The sequence below is a fragment of the Lissotriton helveticus genome, chromosome 4_1 (assembly GCF_964261635.1).
Source record: "Lissotriton helveticus chromosome 4_1, aLisHel1.1, whole genome shotgun sequence".
Taxonomy (NCBI): domain Eukaryota; kingdom Metazoa; phylum Chordata; class Amphibia; order Caudata; family Salamandridae; genus Lissotriton; species Lissotriton helveticus.
Window position 1 is genome coordinate 1,518,569,141 of NC_136063.1, and position 22,561 is coordinate 1,518,591,701.

Genomic DNA, 22,561 nt, shown 5'->3' on the forward strand with positions numbered 1-22,561 from the left:
TCCCTTTCCCCTCAAATCGTACTCTTAACAATTGCAGTCTACTCAGCCTGGAGAATTTGTCTGCTACATATGTTGGGACACGTCAGACTTCTAAAGAAGTTGCTGTATCTTTTAAAAAGTGTTTACCCAACTTCGATCATTGCCAGAGAATAGAGAATAGATGTTTCCATTCTTCAATCTCTCAAAATTGTAGTTTTCTTACATGAGTTCCATCTGGAAGGTACACCTGCATGGTCTCCTTTAACTTTCCCCGTCACCCCAATGATTCCAAGCTCACTAGTTCAATCCCCATCCTTTTCTCCATCCTGCTTCCCATATCACATTGTTTATTTACTTATCTTATGTATTCATTTATTTATTTGGAGGCATTGCAGCTGCAAGGTTTTGTTCACTTCTTTCTTTCCGCTCATTTGCCATAATTTTAATTTTAATTTATCGATCTAACAAGGCCCTCTGCCACATTAGAAAGGTAAATCAAATATGGCCATCATGCATCATGACGCACATGAATGCACGCATCACAACAGTTGCATTCATTTATGTCTTTATGTAAGCATACGCACGTCACAACACGTGTCCTTCGGTTACCATCTTAAAATGGATTTTCTTAAAGAGAAAACCCATTTTATGTTTGCCTCAAGCGTTTGCAAGTAGCATTGTCAAACCCACTACCTCAGTGTTTCTGGATTCCCCCTTATGCCTTTGAATAATGCTGACCATATATATGTGAAGCCTATCTCATTCAGGACAGTTTATCTGAAAACAACTGTTCAGTCCAAGCGCTTTCTACCCTCCCATAGGAAACAGTGTACACCAAGAAAAACAAATAACATATTAAGAAAACAATAACTTACCAAAGCGTTGAGCAGTCGAAGTTCACCAAGAGCCATTTGTGAGGGTTAAAATTGAAGGAATTTGCAAACTGTAGGTAAAATAAAAGCATTTTACTGAAAATTCATGGCATTTGTTCTTTATGGTGTTAATTGATAAAAGTGATTGTGCATCTCTTTAAATCGACTACAAAAGATAAAACTTCAAAGTTCATGATAAAATCTGAGGCCCTCCAGAAATGAACTGTAAACCTGGCTAGGTGCCATATCTCTGTACTGAAATCATACCATTTCAATCAACTACTGCTGGGGCACCACTCGGTGTCTTGACTTGGCAAAAATAATTTCCTAATTCTTCCCTCACTTAAGCTAAATTTGAAGCCTTCTTTGTTAGGCAAATTTGTGTGACCTCCCTGTGTGAGATCAAGGTTCTTCTCAGTACAAGAGTCCGAAATTTCAGACGCTAGAAGTTGATTACCCCCAGCAGTCGAAGTGTGTGTGTTGAGGGTGGGGGTGGGGGGTGAGGGGGGCTGTGGGGCGCGACATGTCCATACTTTTTTCATTTGTAAGGCAGGGAGTACCCAGTGCTGTGAAACCGAGGGAGGGGCGGACAGGTGAACAAGCCTTCTTGCTAGGGAGCCTGCTTCCCTGAAAGAAATGTAAATGTGCTAAACTGTAAGGGAGCTTCCAGCTAAGCTGTTAAGTGAGTGCCTTTAAAAGATAGGTATACAAATAATTTACAATACATACAGCCTGGGTACTCCTAAAATCTATATTTTGGAAGAACTTTTTTTATCTTAAACCTTTCTGCACATTTTGTATCAGCCTTTCTTATTCTGTGTGTAATGTAAGTTTCACATAATGGTTTACATGTTCACAGTGCTTTCTCTCACTGATTCGGACCTTGTAGCCCTAAAGATACACAAGTCACAATTCTCCACTTAACCGACCAGGATTGGATTCTGTGGCTCTCTGATGCAGTCAGTACTTAATTTGGAAAATAATAAGTGCCAAGGCCCTCAACAGGAGGCTACCACAGCAGCCAGTACCCATTCTCCTGTCAGTGCTGCCACCAACAGTAGCAACACAACTTCCAACAATCCTATTCTTACAAGTGTGCCAATTCAGACTCTTCTAGGCCCCAAAGCTATAAGAACAGCTTGGATGGGAGGTATTAATCACTTGCTCTGCATTTTGAATTAATAAACAACTGTTGGTGTTCTCATCTCTAAATCAGGTAAACAGCGCCTCCATGTGCCAGACAGCCATAAGTACCAGTGTTGACAATTAAGTGCCGGTGCTGAGCACCGGAAACCACGTTCACAAATTAAGCACTGCAGTGCATTAACTAATAGAGGTTTCATAACATACAATAGTGCATTTCCCACTAATTAAGATAACTTGCATTTAATTTTCGTAGCTGTGTGGTATTTTAAATGTAGTTACCTGAAGTTGAAAGATCAAAAAAGAGTTACAGAATATTTTGGTTTTTTTAGACACGCCTTTGACCATGTACACAGGATCACTCACCCTGCCCCACTGCATGCATCACCTCAGATTAACATCTTTATCTACTTAGATTTAGCCAACTGTGGTTTATTCCACCATACTATGCATATTTATGTGTTTTTCATGTATTTGTGTGATAGAATGAATGTGAATTGAATAGGAATTTATGTATGGTTACAGTGGTTGTCATGTTATTGTTACGTTATTATGATTGGTGCTGTCGTACCTGTTTTAAACAAAATAATATGAATGAATTTTTTTACTTAAGAAGTTTTATATAGCGCTAGCCTGACCGGAAGGTATCGGAGCGCTTCACAACAAGTACAGAGCAGTGCAAAAGAAAGCAAACATAATACAGACAGCAAGTCATTCAGGGTACGAGTCGTAGTAGAGAGGGTGCTGACGAGTTCCAAAAACAAAGTCTTGACAAACCACATTTTGGTAGTATACTGAGCTTCTGTTCATCATTTTTTATGTGTAAGACCTGATTTTCGCCAGGTATTTAGTTGCCTGGGAAATGTTACTATTATAAGAATCATCACAGTTCCCATACATTTTTAAATGCAGTCCGACCACTGATTACCCCTAAAGAAGATCAACAGCCAGGATTTGGTATAATACATACTCTGTTCTCAGTATTTCGGAACTAGGATTTTCAAAACGTAAACAGTCAAGGCGGAAAAGTAGTCACTTGTCTATGGCGGCATCCCACAGAACAATGCAATCAATCCAACTATTATGTAAGTCAAACTATAAAATGATGTCGCATGCATTGTCTTGTTGCTGTAAATTTACTGCCTCACAAAAACTAAGCAGTTTGCAACAGGATCCAAACACCAATCAGCTCATCTAATTATTCAGTTGTATTTTCATAGTAAAAAGTGGATTATCAAGTTTCACTAACACATACTACAAGTACTGAATGCACAGCAGCTGCTCAACTGCCTTAACACAAAAGCAATTGCGGAGCAAGTGACAAGAATCTTGTCAGCTTGAGACCCTTATGGGTGAGTAGTCGTGCTTTACAAGAAACCTGATTGATTGATTAAATTACTTTAGTGACCCATTCCAGTGGTGAAGTTTGAAAGTAAATCCAGGATAACCTTTTCCAACCAGAACGATACCCGGAGCAGCATATATCCACGTACACTCATGCATCAACCAGGTATGGCCCATGCTCTGCTTCAAAATTACCCATCTTTCTGACTTTTTATCTCTTCAATATTGACTAATGCCATCTACCATAGGCATCCATGATAACTGTTGCTCCTACTTACTTGCCTTAAAATGGTTAAGGGCATTCACCAGTTGTCTACCGACGTTGATTCACAAAAATCCAAGTGGTATGAGATGTGACATCAGTCACCCTTTGAGGTCAGATGACATGTTTGGGCTAATCTCTTTTGCTACTCCTATTCCCATCAACAGCCTCCTATTTGCTGCTACAGATATGGATAGGTGTAAATACTACAGAAAGTACCGATGGCTCTTATAGCACTATTTATCTTCCCTTTTTCTTCTGCTTTTATAACTCTCTCAGGAGTAGCAATAGCTGTGCCAGGGGCACCAAAGTACAAGTCGTGGGTAGCAGCTGCTACACCTGTCTTCCCCTGACTGATGTCCATGAAGTTTGCAGTATCGATATACCTAAAATATTCCTGCTATGTAATCATTTTTGTTTTTTATTACTGTTTGGACTCTATTCTTTCAACTGTATTGCTTTTTGATTTGTATCTTTGCTCCTTCCCTGGCTTCTCCCTAAGAGTAAGACTTGAGCTCGCTCACGCTATCATAGGTGCAGGCAAGAGTTCCTTAAGTAGTTCTTCTGTAGACTCTGTGTGGGCCAATTCATGAGCCCTATGCGTTTCTCTGAGTCACATAAGTACAGTCCTCCTAAGTGCATAGAAAAATAATAATTTTCATTCGTTATTGAATAAAGTTTTCAGAACACACTCTTTGCAAAGCCTTTTATCCAACTAGTGAATTATGATCTTGTAGCTCAGCTAAGTTGCTCTTTGCCATTTTTTATAGTGGGGTATTGTTTGAACTACTAAAGAAATAACAAATTAAAAAGTAAACAGTTCCATACCTAGTGATGACTAAAGCGTTTTCAGAAACATGACACACAGTTTTCAGTTGTCAAAGGTGTGACATTATCCTCTCGTCAATGGACTTATGTTTGACATTTGCATGCATGTTGGGCTTCAGGTCTAAACCTAGACTTCAGGTTTAAACTTAGGGGCAGATTTATGAAGGCCTTGCGCCGCCGGTGCGTCATTTTTAACATGGGAAAAAGTGACGCACCGGCGGCGCAAGGCCTTCATAAATCTGCCCCTTAGTCTTCAGTTCTAAAGTTAGACTTTCGGTCTAAACTTGGTCTAAGTTTATCTTTGTGAATCGGGCCCTAAGAATGTGCTTCAGCTTCAAGGAGCACAATTGTTAAGTCAGTGATGTGACATGGCAAGACATAGCTTATGAAAGGCAGCAACTAATTTAATTAACCCTAGCCATTTCCACCCAGTTCTGTGTGCACTGTGGCTGGGTTGCTGTCGTACAATCTCCTGTACGAATGCTGATGACTTCTTGCCTGGATGCAAAGAGTGACCACGGCAAAGGATTTTAGCTGAACAGTGGGAAGCGCAGCAGCCAAAGGACTGACACTCTGCATCTCTCCTACACTTAGATTGGGGTAGGTTTGATTAGGGTGTGTCTGCTAAAATAACACAGGAGAGAAAGAAGGGAGTCAGGGTCTTTACATGCAAACGCAAATGGAGGAGGCATTGTTTCCCCTAAAAAGATGCCTGCAGCAGGAAAGCCTGAAGGAAGTCCACAACACTTGGTTTTCACATATATCTAATTCAGCGAGGTATCAACGGGAAAAGCATATTTTTGCTGTTACGGCTCCAGTGGTTTATTGCGGTGATGGCTCGCAGACTTAAAGCAGCGTCTGTTGCAGCAGACAGATGCTGTTGTGCAACAGATGCTGCTTTAAGTCTGCGAGCCATCGCTGCAATAAACCACAGGAGCCGTAACAGCAAAAATATTATTTTCCCGTTGATATCCCGCTGACCCCCGCAGCCGGTAGTTAGAACAAGGGCTCCTTATTGAATTGGACACAGAAGGACGACAGGTCGTCTTTTCAAAAAAATCACGCAAATAAACGCCGTACCCCGAATACATTGGATACAACTCTAAGGAACAAGCTCTTCAGAGGCACATCAAGTGGCTATCTTGACTTGACCTTCAGCTCCAGTTGCTTTTCTTCAATTGAACCTTCAGACAAACGACATCAACCCATACTTCTGTCCATTTTTACCACCGTATGCCGCAACGCTTCTTTGCTCTGAACCCACGAATTGCTCCAGGTTCTTCCGTAACTTTATTGTCCTTCATTGGGTGACAAAATAGTTTCTTTTTTGGTCCTGAGGAGAAACCCTCTCAAAACTTACGGGGTTCAAAACGCGTAGACCCGTGCATTCTAGTGTGGTGGTGAAGCAAACACATGTGCTGTTGTGACAGCTAGGGCTGGCTTTGTGCGATTTAAAATCGTGTATCAAAAATCAGTATTGTTTCTCATGACTATGGGCACAGCCAAGCCTTGATATTAATCTGTTACATTGTTTGGTCTTAGACCCCCTAACCAGTTCAAACTGTTTAATATTTCTTCCGTGCTAGGGGCACATAAGTTTGTGTATGATTGTGAAAGAGAGTGCTTGAGAAAACACTGTTTGAATGTTGAAAGGTTGGGATGAGTGAATTAATGCCTGTTTGTATAGTGATCTTGGTTTGTTGTACATAGATTTATTTGTTGTGTAAATATTAAGTGTGATGTTGATGTTTTGCTAAAAAAAATTCTCTGAAAAAAACTTGCTGCGTTTCCTTTGAGAAAGAGGGTAATATGTAATAAATTGCCTATCCAAATGAAATAAAGATTATTGATTATTCAGGACACAGACTGACCAGTGGCTTTCGTGTCCGTTCTAGTTCTGTTGACTAGTTATCAGTATTGGCATTTCTGGTTGTTTATTTATATGTTAGATGAAGGCATTCCTCCTGACAATATAATGTGGTTTAACTGGCGGGCTGTATTTATTGTATTTATTTAATTTTAATAATGTGAGATTGCATTGTGAATACAATTTTGTGATGGTGGTCAAGCCAAAAGGACCTTTTTATTAGGACATATGACCACGGGAAGTGGTATCTCAGGGCCTCACCCTACCCAAACAAGTTCAAGCCTTTCCGCATTCTGAATTCATGGTGACTTGATTTTGAAGCTCCAAAAATTCAGACTCCAGAAACCTAGAGGAATGCCTACAATTTTGCAATAACGGTACGGGCATAGTCAGACCTAAATGGCAGCACTCGTCAACACAGAGAATATGGCACTAAGGCGAATTACATTAAACTTTTAAACACAAAAAACCTGTGTTTACTTTATTGCTTTCTTTTACGGGCTGCTAATTCATTTAGTACTGCACTGCAACACATGAAAACATGTCCTCCCTCTTTTTTCAGTCTATCCACTCTGAAAGCAAGGTCATGTGCTCATTTTAGTGACATTTGCTAGAAATGGGGGTGAAAAAATGTATCTGTCCAGGCACGCCAGACGCACCTGGTCGCCCTATCTGAAGATGACAAATTATGTACCTTTGATTGTTGAGTAATGATATCACTTGTCATGACAATTCTACAGGGGCGTGGCCAAGATTGCATTGTGAGTGAGTACCTTCCTGTGAAGCTCTGCCAGAACCCGGGCCCATCACGCCCCAACCTACATGCCTTTGATGGTGAGAGCGCTCGACGGCGGAGCCTGGCCCAGAGCTCCACAAGGCTGGCTCCAGCTGAATGCTGGGGGCCCATGAGACCTCTCGTTTCCACACTTGGACAGTATTGCTGGTTGACCGGGTCCATGAAGATTCCAAGCGGCAGTTGCCCCGGCTGCCATACTACTGTGTAGCACAGTCGGCGCAGTGCTCCTGGTGTCTGTCCAGTGGCCCGTGATGAGAGCGGGTCACTGCTCTTCCAAGCCTTCCTCTGCCCCTACTCTGAGACGTGTTGAAACTGCACATGCATAGGAGAAAATGTGAGCTCACAGCTGCATGCCACCCAGGGTATCAGGAGCTGCAGCCCTGTGTGTCGGCCGATGGCAGGATTAGAAGCAGCCATGGCCTGCAGGATGAACATGGCCAACACTCGAGAGAACAGTGCTATGCCACTTCAGCGTCGTCCGGGAATCATCAAATCAATCAATCAATCAACCAGGATTTATAAAGCATTGCTAATCACCAGATAGGGTATCAAGGCGCTTGCAGGCCCCGGAGGCTTATTCGAACAGCCAGGTCTTCAGGGTCATTTGGAAATCTAGAAGTGAGGTGATGGTCCAGAGGTGCATGGGGAGGCTGTTTCAGGTCTTTGATGTGATGTGAGAGGAGCGCCCTCCATTTCTGCTTCGGTAGGTGCAGGGAGTATGGACAGGTGAAAGGGAGGCGGAGCATAATCTTCTTGATGTTTGGTGGACGTTCATCCTGTGGTTAATGTAGGTGGGTCCTTGGTTGTGTAGATCCTTGTGTGAGTGGGTCGTGTGCATGGGTCAGCAGCTAGAAATGGCATCTCTTCTATACGGGGAGTCAATGGAGTGTCCTGAGGTGGGGTTTGATGTGGGTTCATCGTGAAAGACTGAGGATGAGTCTGGCTGTGGAGTTCTGTAGGGTCTGAAACCTCTGTCAAAGGTATTACGGTGATTCCTACGTATAGGGCATTGCTAAAGTTCATCCAGCTGGTGATATGAGCTTGTGTCTCAGTGCATTTTATGTGTAAGGTTAGCCACTTGAAGATCTTTCATAGGATGCGCAGACTGAGGAAGCAGGCAGGGGAGACGTCGTTGATCTGTGATTTCATGGTGAGCTTGTTGTCAATGATGATTCCAAGGCTTCTGGCCTGGATTGATGGAGTGAGTGTGGGTCCTAGGTCTGATGGCCACCAGGAGTCAATCCAGGTGTTCCTTCTGTTGCCAATGATCAGTACTACCATCTTGCTTGTGTTCAGCTGCAGGCAGTTGGTTCTGGTGGAGGTGCAGTTGTCAGTGAGTGAGAGGATGAGTTGGGTGTTGTCTATGTAGGAAATTAAGTTGAGACTGTGGGATCTGATGAGGTTGGCCAGGGGTGTCATATGTGTGTTGAAGAGCATGGGGCTGAGGGATGAGCCCTGAGGGACACTGCAGGTGATCTCCTTGGGTTCAAAGGTGACAGGTGGGAGGTGGATCCTCTGGGTCCTTCTGGTGAGGAAGGAGGTGATCCATCTGAGTGCATCCCCTTAGATGCTGATGTGGTGGAACCTTTCGATCAGTTTGGGGTGGGATACAGTGTCAAAGACTGGCAAAAGGTCAAGGAGGATTAAAGCTGCTGTGTCTCCTCAGTCGAGGAGGGTTCAGATGTCATCGGTGGCTGCGACGAGTGCAGTTTTGGTGCTGTGATTGCTGTGGAAGCCGAATTAGGAGGCATCGACTAGCTGGTTCTGCTCCAGGTGTGTCATGAATTGATTTTTGATGATCTTTTCCAGTACCTTAAGTGAGAATGGGAGAAGATAGAATGGCCGGTAGTTTCTGAGTTCGCTGGGGTCGGTGGAGGGTTTTTTGAGTGATCTGACTTCGCCGTGTTTCCAGGTGTGGGGAAATGTTGCAGTGGTGACAGAGGTGTTGAGTAAGGTGGTGAGTCCCTGGCCGATCCTTTGGTTTCCGAGGTTGAAGATGTGGTGCGGGCAAGGGTCGGGGGTAGCTTCAGAGTTGATGGATTTCATGGATGGAGGGGGTGTCCTGGGTAGAGAGGATGTTTCAGGTGGTCAGTATGCGGTTCATGTCAGTTACAATGGTGGCGTATGTGTCGAGGAAGTCTGCAGGGATGGGTTGGTGTTCGAAGTTTCTGTATATGGTTGCGATTTTGCCTTAGAAGAAGTTGGTGAGATTGTCGCAAGGCTCCTGTGAGGCTCCTGTGAGGGTGTGATGTTGTATTTGCTGGCAGCCAGGTTGAAGAAATACTTAATAATGTTGAAATGTTTCTTTGTGTTGTTGGCACTAGTTTCAGCAGGGGGTGGTAGAGGTTGAGGGAGGTATACAAGGCTGCTGTGTCAGAGGTGTACTTGTTGGCGTGCCATCTCCTTTCCAACTGTTTACTGTCTTATTTTGCTGTTCTGAGTTCTTGGGTGTACCAGCTGGCCTGTTTAGAGGATTTTCCTTGGATGTTGTTCTTGATGGGGATGATGCTGTCATTGCAATTGGTGAGCCAGGTATTGAAGTTTTTCACTTTCTGTGTGAAGTTGGTGGTGGTAGCAGGTTTGGAGGTGTTGAGTGTGCACCCCCACCTGGTCTCTCAGATTTTATTCCACCTCTGGTGGGGGGCTGGCGATATTGAAGTGGAAGATGGAGTGATCGTTTCATGTGAGTTCTGTGACATGGCTGTATCTGACGCAGTTCCTGGAGGTGAAAATTGGGTCCAGCGTGTGTCCTGCGGTGTGTGTAGCGTCATGGATGATCTGGGTCAATCTGAGGCTGCTCATATTGTCGAGGAGCTGTGCAGTGTTTTTGTCATTGGGGTCGTCAAAGTGAAAATTTAGGTCACCGAGGAAGATGTAGTTCTTGGAGTCTAAGGCCAGTGGCGCAATGAAGTCTGCGATGATGTTTGCAGAAGCTGGAGCATGGGCCTGGAGGTTGGTATGCGAGGGTGCCTCTGATGGTTGTCTTTTCAATCATGTGGAGCTTGAAGTTGAGATGTTCCATGGGTGATGGTGGTACACTGTATGGTCTCTTTGTGGATGATGGTTGTTCTTTCTCTTGGCTTGTTGGTGCAGTCCTGGTGAGTGATGTTATATCTTTTGGGGACTACTGTGGCAATGTCTGGGGTGGATTTGGTTCAAGAGTGAGGGAGACTAAGTTGGATGTGTGGGTGGCGATGAGGTCCCATAATTTAGTGAGCGTCCGTTGAGAAGGGCGCATGTGAGTTGGTGTTTTTCTTCAGGTGGTGTCTGTGGTGTGTTCAGGGTAGGGGCTAGCTGGAGGGCTGGTGTGTGTGCAGTGGCAGGAGAAGTGGAGTTGGGTGCAGCTGAAAGGTCCTCCTGTGGCACATGGGTCAGTGCAGTAGCAGTGTTTGTGGTGGTGTAGAGGATGCAGAGCTTGGCGATGGTGTATCTTTGGAGGCAGGAGGGCCAGGGGTCATGGCACTGGGTGCGGACTAGACACAGGTGGTCACAGAAGGACTTATCGCACCAGCAATATGCCTTTTGCGTGCCTCCGCTGCACGGTCTTGTTCACCACAATGTGATGGCGGGTGCCATCAAGCTCATGTGAAACGCCTATGACGAGGCATCCAAATGGACATGCCTGCCCATGGGTTACTGGGGTGAGCTGTGCTGCTGCTACTACTTGGCCAAGTGGCCAACTTACCTGAACTGACTTCCTGCAAGCTCCCCCAAGGACGGGCATATCGTTTGTACAAGATACCGGCACAGCATTGCTGTGACAGCCTTATTTATTTATTCATTTGAAACATTTGTATAGCGCAACTGTCACCTGGCAGGTATCCTGGCGCTGAGAGAATTACTCCTGAGATGAAAGTGAACGGGGGGGCTAGGAACGAGTAACGGTGAGGGGTTTAGGGGAAGAGCCAGGTTTTTATCCGCTTTCTAAAAGGAAGGAGTTGTGGGGTTTGGCGGATGTCGACCGGCAAACTGTTCCAGAGCTTAGCGGCAGCCACTCTGAAGGATCTTCCCCCCGTCCTTACCTTATTGAATCTGGGTACCACAACAAGGCAGGCTGAGGCGATCGGAGAGTTCTGGTGGGGGTGTACCAGGAAAACATTTTTTGTAGGGATCTGGGGCCAGTTCCGTGTAGCGCTTTAAAAACAAGACAAAGTGTTTTAAAAGCTATTCGCTGCTTCAGTGGGAGCCAGTGAAGCTCGGCTAAGGCTGTTGTAGCCGAGGATCTTCTGGTCCATCCGAGAGCAAGTTTGGCTGCGGCCGACTGGACTCTTTGGAGTCTGGCCAGTAGAACGGCTGGGGACTCTAGCAGAAGTGCATTGCAATAGTCAAGGCGACTGAGAATAGTACACCTGACTATTAGTGCTCGTGCTTGTGAGGGAAGTAGTGGCATAATTTTGCGTAGAGAACGCAATAGGGCCGAGCAGGTGGAAGCTGTTTTGATTACCTGCGTTTCCATGCTGAGTTTGTCGTTTAACATGATGCCCAAATTACGGACACTAGTCACCGGCTGTGGTTTTTCTGGGGTTTCCGGGGGCCAGAATTCCGAGGGAAATAGACGAGGAATCCGGCTCCCGGCACAGAACAATACCTCGGTCTTTGATGAATTGAATTGCAAAGAATTTTTGTGCAGCCAGCTGGCTGTGTCTCTCAGGCAGTCGTGGAACGATTCCATGGGAATTGAGTCTTCCCCCTCCCAGGAGAGGATAAGCTGGGTATCGTCCGCGTAGTTTATAGTTCTTAGACTGTGGGATTTAATCAAAATAACTAATGGTTTCAAATAAACGTTAAAAAGGATCGGGCTGATGGACGAGCCCTGGGGCACCCCGTGAGGTACCGGGGAAAAGGCGGATTGAAAAGGGGGGAGGGACACAGCCTGTTTCCTATCTCGCAGGTATGAGTGGAACCAAAGCAACGCGGTGCTGTCAACCTCCGCCTCTTTGAGTCTTTTTAACAGAATCACATGGTTGACCGTATCGAATGCGGCAGACAGGTCCAATAAGATCAAGGCCACTGCGTGGCCCCTGTCTGCACGCATACGAAGTTCTTCCATGGTTGTAAGCACCGTTGTCTCGGTGCCATGGGCTGGGCGAAATCCAAACTGGAAATCGTCCAGAATGTGATTCTGCTCCAGATGTATCGATAGACGGGAGCTAACCCAGCGTTCCACAACTTTCACCGGGAAGGGTAGGAGCGATATGGGCCGAAAGTTGGATAAACACTCAGGGTTCAGTGAAGGTTTCTTCAGCAGTGGGGTGACAAGTGCTTGCTTCCAGGGGGTAGGGACAAATCCGCAACACAAGGATTGGTTGCAGATCCTGCGGAGGGTGTGGAAGAGTTCAGTTCCGCACGCTTTCCAAGTTTTTGGAGGCAGCGGGTCAAGGGGGGACCCAGAGGTAATTCCGTGTGCCATTCTCTCAAAATCTGCTTCCGAAATAGAGGGAAGGACTTGCAAACATTCCCTAGGTAGGTGTACTGGGCTCAGCGGACACCCGGGGGCATAGGAATTATTTTGCGGAAGGGTGGTGTTTAGTTTGTTGATGATGGTCTCAATTTTTTCCTTAAAAAACAGTGCGAGATTATCGCAGAGTGCCTGTCTAGGAGGGATGGTTTTTTTGGCACAATCGGGGTGAATGAGGTTATCAAGGATCTGGAAGATGCTTTTTGGGCTATTTGCGGCATTAACTATGGTGGAGCAGTAGTAGGTGGCTTTGCTCTCAGCGATGGCAGATTTATATTCTAGGAGCTTATTTATCCAGATAATTTTGTTTGTGTCGCAATAGCCATGTCTCCACTTCCTCTCCGCCTGTTTACAGGCTAATTTGAGGGTATTCAGGGAGTCATTAAACCATGGGGCAGATGCTCTGCCTTTAGGTTTGCATCTTTTTAATGGAGCTAGAGATTCCGTAGTGGATAATATCCTCGTGCAGAAGGTTTTGTAGTTGTCTTCGACCGAGTTGATAGGAAAGAAGCTGTCTACCACGTTAAATACGGTGGTGTTAGAGCTCAATTTTTCCAGAGCTTTCCAGTCTCTGTACATACATTCTGATGGAGCATTATGATTCATTAATCTAGTTTTTGTGCTAGTAATGTAGAATTCAAGAAGAGAATGATCCGTCCAGCTCATGGGCAGAATGGCATTCAGATGTACTAGTTGAGAACTGGAAAAAATGAGGTCAAGTCGATGGCCTGCTGAGTGGGTGGGTTGCTTAACCAGTTGGTAGAGGACCACACTTTCGCAAGAGAGCAGGAGGTTTTCTAGACCAGTGTCAAGATTACCGTTTGGCCAAAGGTTAAAGTCTCCTAAAATAATTAGTTTATTGTGGGAGGTTGCCATATTCGTGAAGGTGGTGAGTAGTGCTTGCTGTTGTTGGGGAGTGAAAGTCCCTGGAGGACGGTAGCAGACAATTGCCGTAAATATTCCTCCAGAATGGCAATTTATAGAGAGGCCAAGGATCTCGGTGCCGGCGACTGAGTCCATGTCTATGGTGTTAACGTGCCAGGAGGCTCTGTAGATAATACCTACTCCACCACCACGGCCTTTGGGTCTGGGAAGGTGCAAAATTTTAAAATCCTGAGGACATGCCCATGCTAGTTCAATATCACAGTCTGCATGGGTCCACGTTTCAGTTAAGAAAAGGACATCCAGATGATGGGCTTCAATAAGTAGATGTATTTTATTAGCATGTTTTGGTAGTGACCTGACATTCAGTAGGCCTCCCAGAAGCAGACCTTTATGTATGAAGTCATGCAATGGAAAGGCGGTGTCAGCAAAGATGGGCTGACCTTCGTGTGTAAATTCTCGAAGGTTGAGCAGGGTTTCACGCGTATAGCGCGGGGGCTGTGTGAAAATTTGAGCAGGGTTGTCTGCGCTAGTCGCGTCCTCGTCGCGGACGAACGCAGATGAGCTTGCCTTAAGCGCGCCTTCGGCGCGCCATCGTCGCGCCCGCTGCGCTCGTCCGCTGCGCTTCCGGGAAAGACTCATGATTTATAGAGGAGGTCCTGGGTGTAAGAGGGGGCGTTGACGACCGAGGGGGGCGTGTCTCGTGGCTTCCCTCAGCAAGGTAATGGCGCCAAAAAACGAGCGTTTTTGGAAGGAGCAGCGTTCAGACAGCTGCTTGCTGGCAGTTTAGGTGAGTGCCAGGGGGGTCAGTGCAAGAAGGTAAAAAACACAGTATCACAAGATTAAAAGTCTTAAAATTCGTAAAACAAAGCTCCCGGCTTTCCGCCTCAGGAGTAACTCAGTTTAGCTAATGCAGCGCTAGTAGTCAGCGCGCACTATTTGTACCTGTGGGGGGGGGGCGTGGCCGACCGAGGGGGGCGTGTCTCGTGGCTTCCCTCAGCAAGGTAATGTCGCCAAAAAACGAGCGTTTTTGGAAGGAGCAGTGTTCAGACAGCTGCTTGCTGGCAGTTTAGGTGAGTGCCAGGGGGGTCAGTGCAAGAAGGTAAAAAACACAGTATCACAAGATTAAAAGTATTAAAATTCGTAAAAACAAAGCTCCCGGCTTTCCGCCTCAGGAGTAACTCAGTTTAGCTAATGCAGCGCTAGTAGTCAGCGTGCACTATTTGTACCTGTGGGGGGGGGCGTGGCCGACCGAGGGGGCGTGTCTCGTGGCTTCCCTCAGCAAGGTAATGGCGCCAAAAAACGAGCGTTTTTGGAAGGAGCAGCGTTCAGACAGCTGCTTGCTGGCAGTTTAGGTGAGTGCCAGTGGGGTCAGTGCAAGAAGGTAAAAAACACAATATCACAAGATTAAAAGTATTAAAATTCGTAAAACAAAGCTCCCGGCTTTCCGCCTCAGGAGTAACTCAGTTTAGCCTCCGTGTTCTGTGTGGTGCTGGGTGCTTTCCACCCCTTCCACCTTCCTGATCTTCTAAGGGGGCCCCAGGTATAGTTCCTAGAGAATGTCATCCCTCACCTTGGACGCCCAGTCACCGTGGATAGCGGCCATTGGGGCATGGTCAGGCAAAAAACCTCCAAACATCCCACGCCCCAGAAATCAATAATGGGTAAGCTGGCTGCCTCCACCGCACCACTTGACCTAAGCTGCCAACTGGAAAATACTTTTGAAAAGCACACTGGAATGTTCGACTGTGTGCTGTAGGCTACCCAGGACTCTAAAAGTGCTATGGACGCTGAACTTGGGGCTATCTAGATGGAACATGGACTTCTGCAAGCAGATCTTGCCAAGCTCATGGAGAGAGTGGGCAAGGTGAAGTCCTCCTTGACTTCTATGCGACCCTGCCCGGTGACCATACAAAACCTACTACAGACTGAGGTGTGAGAACTCAAAGTGACAGTGGAGGATGCTGAGGGCCGCTCGTGCTAGAACAATGTTCGCTACCTCGTCTTCCACGAAGGAGCATGGTGGCCCAATGTGGAACTCTTCCTCGAAGATTGGTTATCCCTAGCAGTCCTAGCCAATTGTATCCCTAGGTTTTTCACTGTGGACAGAGCGCACTGCACCCTTGGCCGTCCACCTGTTCCTGGGGAACCTCCACGCACAGAGATTGTGTGTCTGCCCAACTACACAGACAGAGATTTAATTTTGCAGCTGTTTTGTGCAAGGGGTCCTTCGACTAATAATGGGAACCCCATCAGAGCATATCCTGACTACACAGCAGAGGCCCTAAGGAGTCACAATGCATTTGGAGCTTTGAAGGTGCAATTACAGAATTTGGGATTGTCCATTGCCCTGCTTTTTCCTACAAGGCTCAGGGTCATTGATGCAGTCTCAACTCACTTCTTCTCTTCCCCGGTCAAGGGCTGGACCTGACTTCACATCAAGGGAATTGAGGACCAGTCAGGAGTGGAATGAAACAATCTGTGAGGCTGGTCCAATGGGAAATTCAAACTCTGCTGCCGCCCGGATAGTCCTCGATCACGCCCATCCACTGAACAAGCTGCCAGAGAATGAGCGCAGGTAGTAGCTGAGGTCTCCCTCCAAGGTATTAATCGGTTCCAGGTGCTGGCACCGGACACTGAAAAGAAATCTGTGCTGAGTGTGCCTGAGTCGGTGACTTCAGATGGGGACGCCACCATTGCCTTGGTGAGTTCACCTCGAAGAGTGATACCAGACAAGTGATTCCTAATATGCCGGCTAGTATACTGACTTGTGCCAGGGGAGGCGGATGAAGGAGTGCTCATCATGTGGGCATTTCTAGGGCATTATTCACTATGGGGAAATTCTGCTCTTTCCAGGGGCCCAGGATGCTTGGAACAACTTTGGACCTTACCTCACATGCCTATTGGCAGACCCTCAAGGGCTTCCACAAGGTCTGCTCAGTATTAAAGTCAACCTTTAACTACTAAATGCATAGTTGGGGAAATTGTGGCACAATGCTTGTTGGCGTTCATGCCAAGGGAGTGGGTGTTCGGTTTTGTTTTGTACTTTGTTATGAGCCTCTATGGTTGGGCATTTTTATATGCTCTATGGCGATCACAATAAATGCATTGACTTGGAACTTCAAGGGTATGGCAACCCCTGGATGCGTACCTCAGACGGAGACACAGCAACATAGCATGTCTGCAGGAGACGCACCTTACCACCACAGAACTAGATAAAGTGCCCAGATGCTGGAGTAGGCAGGTGTTTGGCACTGGATACTCCACGTTTGCAAGAGGGGTCATGATAAGGACTGCCCAAGGTGTCCTGTTTGTTCAGAACAGAACTGTGGTGAACCGAGATGGCCGGTGTGTGTTATTAGAGGGTACACCAGATGGGCACCCGCTTGCAATCATCGTGCTCTATGTGTCAAACATGCTTCAAGATGACTTTTTATGCAGTGTATCCCCAGCTCTACTCACTAATCCCCCGGCCCCTAGCCTATGAGGAGAAGATTTTAATTGTGTACATTGCACCACCATAGATAGATCGGCACTACCCCCCCCCCCCCCCCCCCGGAAACACTTTAGACTATGAATAATCAAAATACAACTACATGATATTTGGAAACTGGGTCACCCGAGAGACACAGAATACTACTATGCCCCGGGTCACCAGATACTCACCAGGTTAGCTTACATCTTTTGTAATGGTGAGTTCTGGCCCCGAAAGCAGGGCTTGGAGTACTTGGTCTGGACGTTGTCTGACCACACACCCCCTTAAAGTGACCTTCTGTTGAGGGGAGGGCAGGGCACCTATACTGACCTGGTGACTGAGCCCAACTAGATGTGGTATACCTGCTCTACTACTTTCAGGAGAATGAAGGCTCCATGGGTCCATGGAGTAGAGTGGGATACTATAAATGCGAAAACAACAGGTGATGGACAGAAATGCAGAACAATGTCATACATTCACCCCAGTACAGAGATCTGGGCCTAAATCCATCGTTTTTTTGCTCACCATGCCTTTCCAGTTTGAACCCAGCTATATGCAAATCAGTCTTGACCCTGTGCCCCATGGGAACAGTCCAGCCCGAACTGCCAAGCCAGGTCCTCCCTGGACTGGAAACAAGCATCCAAGGACCGGTTTCGGGCTTTCAGCCTTCATCAGCCTAGATAGCTTGATTCCAGTGGCATGGAGAGCACGGGACTCACGTCTGAGCATACCCGTCCCACTCGGGGTGACAAAAGCAAAAACAACAGGTGATGGACAGAATGCAGAACAATGTCATACATTCACCCCAGTACAGAGATCTGGGCCTAAATCCATCGTTTATTTGCTCACCATGCCTTTCCAGTTTGAACCCAGCTATATGCAAATCAGTCTTGACCCTGTGCCCCCGAGTGGGATGGGTATGCTCAGACGTGAGTCCCATACTCTCCACACCACTGGAGTCAAGCTATCCAGGCTGATGAAGGCTGATAGCCAGAAACCGGTCCTTGGATGCTTGATTCCGGTCCGGGAAAGACATGGCTTGGCAGTTCGGGCTGGACTGTTCCCATGAGGCACAGGGTCAAGGCTGATTTGCATATAGCCATGTCTGACCTGGGGTGGTGTGGAGTGCAAAAAAACGATGGATTTAGGAACAAATCTCTGTACTGGGGTGAATGTATGACATTGTTCTGCATTCTGTCCATCAATTGTTGTTTTTATACTATAAAGGCGGTCATGAGGGGACATTGCATTAATACTTCTTGGGGGAACAAGCCTCAGTACTGTGACAATGGTTGAGGCGTGGGCATGGTTCTGAGACCTTAGAAGTAAATATATGGAGCAAATGCGCTGACTCAACAACATGAATTAAAAGGCGTCCCTGGCCCAGCAACACACAAATAGGGATAAACCAGACTGCACCCTGGCATGGATCCTGCGCTCTGCGGTCTCCAGGAGTACTATTGGGGTGATAAGCACTCCCACTGGCGAAGTCATGAATTCCTAGGATGGTATACGCAAGGTCTTTGCTCAGTATTAAGATTGCTTATATTCCCCACCAACCCTTCCCTAGACCACCTCTGAAATTACTTTACTGGGGTTGCCCCCCGCCTCAACCCCCTACAATTCCAAGAACTTGAACAACAACCACAACTTAAGGATCTACATGCAGCAATTTGAAAAGGGTGTACAAAAAAGTCCCAGGTTCGAAATGTTGAGGGCCACCCTCCCTCCCAAGCTGCTTGCAGTCTATCAAGAGTCGCACCAGCAGGGCAGTCTTTCTCCGCAAAGCTCTTACAGTGGTATTGCCCTGGGCTGGCCAAGACCCTAGGAGGCGAGTTCTACTAAGCAATATTCTTGCTCCCAATGCTACAGATGCTGGTTCACCATGACCAGTGTGGGTTCATTCCTCATTGAACCACCTAAAAAACCATGCGCCAACTGTGCTGCGTTATGGGTGCATTCAAGGGGTCTGTGGAGCACCCAGCGGTCTCTCTGTACTTCAAAAAATCGATCAACACCCTGGGGTGGTCGGAATTAATGCTTGTCCTGAAAGCCCTAGAGATGGGCCCGAGTTCCTGAGATGGGTCAGGCTAGTCTACATGGTACTACAGGCCAGAGTATGGATGGGACGTCAGATATCCCACCAGATCCACATTGGCAGGGGCACAACTGGGGTGCTCCCTCTCTCCATGATTTTTGCACTGGCTATGGAACCACTGGCCACCCTACTATGGGCAAAAGGCCCAGATTGGGGTGTGGACCCACTGGCACAAAGTCACTCTATACATGGATGAAGTCTTGGTCTACTTACAGAACACTGGATAGGACCTGCCAGCTCTGTTCTTTCTTTCAGCCCTATTTGGGGATATGACATGCCTTCAGGTAAACTGGGGGAAGTCGTGGATGTTCCCCTTGCGGGCAGTGGAGCGTGCAGACATAAAGAAATATGACCATCTGCCTTGGCGGATGGAGACATTTTGCTACCTCGGAGTGAATATAAATCCTACCTGACAGAGACTTCCTAGACTGGAATCATGGTGGAACCTTGACGTCCCTACAGCAATCCATAGGCTTAATCGTGCCTGCCCTTATCACCTATGCCCCTCCATAGCAACATTTTTTAATCTTTCTACAGCTCCTCTACTCCTTCACAGTAGAGCCTGTGATCCTCACCAGGGCTTTTTTGGGAGACTTATGGACGTTATTTTCTTACATAATGTGGGGTGTAGCACATTAGCAAATATCCATTCATATACTCCAGCATCCACTAATACAGGGTAGCCTAGGATTACCTGACCTTGGGCTCTACTTTGCGATGGCACAGCTACAGTGTCCGATGCATTGGCTGGCGAGAGACGTAATGGGTGAAGGTAGATCGATCAGGACGGAACTCGAGTACTGGAGTGGCTGCTACTGCCTGGTGGCCTGGCAAGGGTTATGAGTAGACTAGCATGCATTGTGAAGCTGTGCTGGAACAGATTCATTCAGTCACGCCTTGACATGCCACCTAATACCCCGCAATTGCCACTGTGGAGCAGGCCTACATTGAGAACCCTGCTGGAAGCACACAACCCCCTGCCTTGGCGTGAGTATTGGTTTCCTGCTTGGGGGACTTATACAGTGATGAAGACTTGTGCTCCTTTCAGGATCTGCAAGATAGCAATGATTTATGAGCTGGTCAATATTTTGCCTACAATGCCCTCGTCGTTGCAATAAGGAACACCTGGACAGTGGGTCAGGAGGACCCTGCCCTAAATCATGGGTTACAAAGTATAGTGACACACGGTTTCGGCTACAGGGCTATTACATTATTATATGCAGTACTGCAGGCATAGACCTTGCATTACTTATCAAACGCAATGGGATACATGCCTGGGAGCAGTTCTGACCGCCAAGTAGTGGATGATGGCGTTTGAACAGGTAAAATTGGTGCCCTGTAACGCTCGGCTAAAGTTTACCCAGTTGAATTACTTACATCACACTCACCTAACACTGCACCACCTCCTTAGGATGTTCCCGGGAGTGATCCCAGTGTGTCCCAGATGTAGGTATCATGATGCAACCTTCCTCCACTGGTGTGGGAATGTCCCCTACTGGCACAGGTATGGGTGCAAGTTATTGCCCACGTGTCTGTGATAGTGGATGTACAACTACAGACTGACCTTCTACTCAGATTGCTGGGAATCACCAAGCACATTAAGTGCACCAAGCATTACCTAAAATTGGCCGAGCTGGCTATGATCCTCTTCAAGCGCCTGATAGCCAGGTCATGGAAAGTAGTGCAGCCGCCCTTGATTGACAGCTTGCTGTGATAGTGCTTCGATGGGCGATTGCCGAAGCTGACGTTATGGCACATGACTCACATGTACATGCCTTAGGGCTTGTTCCTGCTATTATTTCCGCCTGAGACATAACCTGTTGTTAAAAAGTATATACTTGGAGAAAATTAGAAGGCAGGAAACATATCTCATTTGTGGTGGGTTTATTCTTTGGTAGTTATGCAGGTAGTACAGCTCATCCACCCAACTGACATCTGGCTCCTCATCAAGTATACAGGAATCTATGTCAGAGCCAGAGCCATTTCATTCTATTCTAGAACTAACACTATCCGCTTGATTCATCAAGCTAAATTGCACTCGCAAAGGGCAAGATTCTCAGAATCTTGCCTTTTGCGAGTGCAATTTTTGCATTTGGGATTCATCATCCCAAATGAAAAATTCGCTATTTAAGAATTCGCACATTTGCGAAGAATTGAATTTAAGGAATCTCTATTTGAGATTCCTTAAATGCAATTCATGAAGCATTTTAAAATTGCGAAAATGCAATTTTGGGCCGCTATTTACCGAGAGGTCAGACCTCTCGGTTAATAGCAAAAACGTAGAAAAATGCTTTTAAAAGCATTTTTCTAAGTTGCATGTTGCACACACACATGTCCTTTGGACATGTGTGTGCGCAACACCTGTTTCAATTTGCATTTAAGGGGTGCTACAGGGTGTCCTTTGGACACCCCTGGCACCCTTTAAATCGCTATCTTATTTGCGAGTAGCAAATTGCTAATCGCAAATAAGGAATACTCCCCATTCATTCCTATGGGCCTTTTGGCCCATAGGAATGAATGGGGAGTTATTCCTTATTTGCGATTAGCAATTTGCTACTCGCAAATAAGGAATGTGTAGGAATCGCTATTTATTTAGCAATTCCTACATGAATACCGTTTTGCGAGTCCTTAATAGCGATTCGCTATGAATCGCTATTAGGGGCTCGCAAAACGGCCCATTGATGAATAAGGCTGCATGTCATTAAAGGATCTTATTAACAATGAAATAAATAAATCAAAAGAAGCATTACAACACCCGTACATTTCTACAAGCTGCTTCCGATGCATCTCGGGCATCCCGAGCTGCTGTCAGAGAAGCTTCATGACCAACACCCTAGTATTATGAAATCTGTGTTGTAATCCGAAGAAGGAAATTGCATGAATTGCCAAGTACATAGAAGGCAGTGATGGACTCCCCTTCCTTCTGTCGTGTGTAATACTGGTTAAAATTCTTAAAGTCGATATTTATCTGCAAGCTGAAGTAATGGATCACAATGAGTTAGAGCATCATAGTCCACTTCGTCACCCTGGTTTGGAAGCGACTTGAATGTTCCACATGTTTCTTCCATGATGAGGCAAAGGGGCTTTGCGTACACTGCATCTGATTATTTTGCCCCAAAGAAGTTCTAATCCAGCCTGTCAATGGAGGACTCCAGAGTAAACTGTGAGATGAAGGTTTTTAATTCATAATGAAGAGCTGGGTCATCAACATAGACATAAAAAAGACGCAGGAGCAGCTACATGCGAGGCTGTACCACCATAAACAGGGCACGAGTCGGGGTACCACGTGGTTGGATGGCACCCCCCCACTTATTTCCGAGGGTTTTTCAGGGAGGACGCCGTCCACCCTGCTAAATCAAAAACCGCATCCACCATTACAAAATGGGAGCGCGGCGCGCACAAAGTAAACAAAGCATTTCCGGGTGGGCGAGTGGCTGGCTGAATCCGGAAGTTACCAAGCACGCTGGTCACCACGCCCCTGCACCTACCAGGTGCACCGTTGCCAGGGTACCCAATAGACGCCAAGATCCGACCTCAACCAATGAATGGGTGGGTCT

At 46.5% G+C, this 22,561-nt stretch overlaps 1 protein-coding gene across 3 annotated transcripts in view; it reads right to left on the bottom strand.

Moving 5' to 3' along the window:
* Positions 1 to 22,561, bottom strand: part of LOC144829209 (aromatic-L-amino-acid decarboxylase-like) — a 799,768-nt gene that overhangs the window by 152,915 nt on the left and 624,292 nt on the right. For all 3 annotated transcript variants that reach the window (XM_078688118.1, XM_078688116.1, XM_078688117.1), the window contains exon 9: positions 855 to 922. In XM_078688118.1, the coding sequence (XP_078544244.1) occupies positions 855 to 922 (68 nt within the window). The remainder of the gene's footprint in view (positions 1 to 854; positions 923 to 22,561) is intronic.